This window comes from Pinus tabuliformis, chromosome 8, assembly GCF_031772625.1.
Source record: "Pinus tabuliformis cultivar Carrire ecotype Pingquan chromosome 8, CPIR1, whole genome shotgun sequence".
Lineage (NCBI taxonomy): Eukaryota > Viridiplantae > Streptophyta > Pinopsida > Pinales > Pinaceae > Pinus > Pinus tabuliformis.
Genome location: NC_142294.1, coordinates 1,365,393,635 through 1,365,397,074, shown reverse-complemented (window position 1 = coordinate 1,365,397,074; position 3,440 = coordinate 1,365,393,635). Strand labels below are relative to the sequence as shown.

General features: G+C 41.0%; 1 protein-coding gene across 1 annotated transcript; it reads left to right on the top strand.

The window, feature by feature from the left end:
* Window positions 1-2,178: 2,178 nt before the first annotated feature.
* Window positions 2,179-2,724, top strand: LOC149240571 (uncharacterized). Its single transcript, XM_089370224.1, has one exon. It carries the CDS (start codon window positions 2,179-2,181, stop codon window positions 2,722-2,724), a length of 546 nt encoding a protein of 181 aa, XP_089226350.1.
* Window positions 2,725-3,440: the final 716 nt, after the last annotated feature.

Here is a 3,440-nt window from a genome sequence, read left to right as displayed (position 1 = left end):
ATCGAATTTTTCTCTCACTTCTATGACCTTTTTAAAGAGGATCTGCTGCGGATGGTGGAGGCTTCCCGGATGTCAGGAAGTATTCATAGTGCTATTTCTTCTACTCTGATAGCTCTAATTCCTAAAAAGGCAAGGTCAGACTCATTTCAAGATTTTAGGCCTATATCGCTCTGCAATATCATGTTTAAAATTATTTCAAAAATCATAGCTGAGAGGCTGAAGCCCACTCTGAATTCCTTCATCTCAAGGGACCAACATGCGTTCTTAAAAGGCCGTATCATTTTGGATGCAGTAGCCATGACTCAGGAAAGTTTGTTCTCAATGCTGTCAAACAAAATGGATGCGGCTATTCTTAAGATAGATCTGCAAAAAGCCTACGATTGCGTAGACTGGGGCTTCTTAAGAATTCTGTTGGCAAAAATTGGGCTGAAATCACAGGGCATCAACTGGGTAATGTCATGTGTCGAGAATGTCAGATATTCAGTTATCATAAATGGAATACCCTCGTCTTTCTTCTTAGCGGAGAGAGGTCTTCGACAAGGTTGTCCCCTCTCCCCTCTGCTTTTTATCCTGGTAATGAACTCTCTCAGCCTACAGATTAACAAGGCTGTTGAGGAAAAGAGATGCCGCCCGGTCAAGATATGCAAGAACATTTCCTTATCTCACAACCTCTTCGTTGATGATGTCCTCATTTTTGCTATGCTCTGTAGAGCTTCCTGGTCTTGCCTAAACGAAATCCTTGAAAATTTTCAGAAAGCAACTGGTCTGGTTATTAATAAGGCTAAATCTTCTTTGTTTCACAATGACACAAACATGGAAATCATTTTATGGATTTCTGAGTTGATGGGCATTGCTCCGATTTCGATCAAGGAAGGGATTAAATATTTGGGATTCAACTTAAAGGCTAAGGGCAATTCCAAAGGGGACTGGCAATGGTTATTGGACAGATTCTATAAAAAGATATCAGGCTGGGAGTTTAAGTTTCTTTCTTTAGCTGGCAGGTTCATTTTAGTGCAGGCAGTCCTATCTCAACTGGCAGTCTATTGGGCTCATATATTCTTTCTCCCTGCTAGTATCATTAACAAAATGACCAGCCTTGCGGCCAATTTCCTCTGGGGAGGCCAATCAATTCAGAGCAAGATTCACTTAGTTAAGATGGCTTCAATTTCAAAACCTAGGAAGGCTGGTGGTTGGGGCCTTTTAGACATGCGCTCTTTCGGAAATGCGCTCCTTTGTAAGTCTCTTTACAGAGGCATTTTTGGAGATGGACCATGGAGCAAGGTTATAAGGATGAAATACTTGAAAGGCAGGAACCTAGAATACTGGTACAGAAGAAGATCCATTGGTGTAAGAAAGGGTTCGACAATTTGGCTAAGTCTCAGGAAAGTTCACCTTTTCTTCTTGGAAAATCTAAGATGGAACCTATTCTCGGGATCCAGCATGCTAATTGGCTTTGACTCTATTTTAAATGGACAGGATTTCTCTTTTCCTCCTCCGTTGGTATGCTTCCTTCATAGAACGGGATGCTTTTCTTGGGACAAATTGATCAAATCATGGTCAGACTCTATCCCAGTATGGAAGGATGGGGAGGACCTGAACCTGCCGCAAACGTTGCTCCCACTCTGGATCTCTGTAAAAGAGCGGCTTAACAGTCTGGGGATTTTTCGATCGGGATCCAGGGATCTTTTGATCTGGTCTCTTCCAAAAGCTAAACTGCCAGTGCGTGTAAAGGATATTTATGCAACAATGATCTCTGTCCATGCTCCAAGTTCTGGTCTGCTTTTCCCTCCTTGCCTCTGGAAGGCAGGATGTCCTCTTAAAATGATTATTTTTTCATGGTTGGTATTCAGAAACAGGAATCTAACATGGGAAGTCCTCCAAAGGAAAAACTGGCAGGGCCCAAGCAGATGTGTCATGTGCCATAACGCAGAGGAATCGAACCTGCATATGTTTTTCCAATGTGCCTCGTCTCTCCATATCTGGTATGATCTATCTTTGTCTTTTGGTTTTCATTACCTTATCTTTCCTTCTGTACAGGATGGTTTTAAATGGTGGAGCGAGCAAAGTCTATCCTGGAGATCTTTGTTTATCATAACCTGTTGGTTTTTGTGGAAATGGAGAAATGCTCAAATCTTTCAAGAATCAAAGGAGCCTCTCAATTCAATCCTACAGCGCATTATGGCATGCTACGACTCTTTTCAACGGGGCGATGTACAGTCAAAAAAAGTTTGTAAAAAGATGCAGGATATCTATCCCTTTCAGGCTCCTGCTGCTTTCTTTGATGGAGCTGAACGAAACAATAGCTGCGGTTGCGGAGTCTTCATTGTAATAGATGACAGCCTACAATATTCACTATCTTGGCATGGGGGATACGGCTCTAACACTATGGCCGAGGCTCGGGCACTCTCAGGGCTGCTCGCCTTTTGTGTCTTTTTAGGCATCCAGTTTATTTCAATCTTTGGTGACTCGAAATCGCTCATTGATCATGTAAATGGAATGGGCCTCATTAACAGTCCTCACCTCCTTGGATGGCTAAGCCGAATCATGTTTTTTCGGAGCTCAATGAACCAGATATCTTTTCAGCATATCCCCCGTTCCAGGAACGTCCAGGCTGATCTCCTCTCTAAGGATGGTCTTGGCATGCCGCCAGGTCTATGCTCTTTATCAGTCATGCATGATGGAATCTCCTTTCTTATTCAGGATTTCAGTATCAACGGAATGTGACTCCTCTCCATAGTAAGGCAAGCAAGTTCTCTAAGCTTCAGTTCTATACGAATGTGACTTATCAAGTTTTCCTTAGTGTCTTTTTACTTCTGCTGCTGAATGTACTGAATCTAATCTGTTAAGAAGATATGGGTAAGGTTTTGCTTCAGGGTTCCGTGAATTGGATAAATCTGTTCCACTATATAGTATCTGGTTTTGGGCATCTCATAGCCCCCAAAAAAATGTAATGTATTGCTGACCTTTATATTTCCTTAATATAAATCCATGATGTTTTTTTTTTCTCTGAAAAAAAAAAGGATGAACCACATTGGTTGGTTCGAAACGTCGACCAAATCCTAATGATGTGATTATTCTGAAAGACATTTATCTACAATATGGATCACAAAAGTCTTAGGTCTAATAATTTATAATTTATTAGGGGGAAATGTTGTCTCTGTGGTAGCCTTTTACAAGAAAACTACAATTGTTTGTCAATTCAATGGTCTTTTGTCACACGTTGTTGATCTACATGATTGGACCCCATGTGTTAAGGGTTTTTCATTATAGTGTTCCCATTGAAGAAGATGGGGATTTGATATGAAAACCAAGTCCTTGGTTTTGGGGGAATTCTGGATTATACATGAAACACTAGACCCCATCTTTCAACCCATTGGCAAATTCTTTATCTTTAGCTTTTGTTTGGATTGAACTTCTAAATCTACCTCTAAATCTTTATC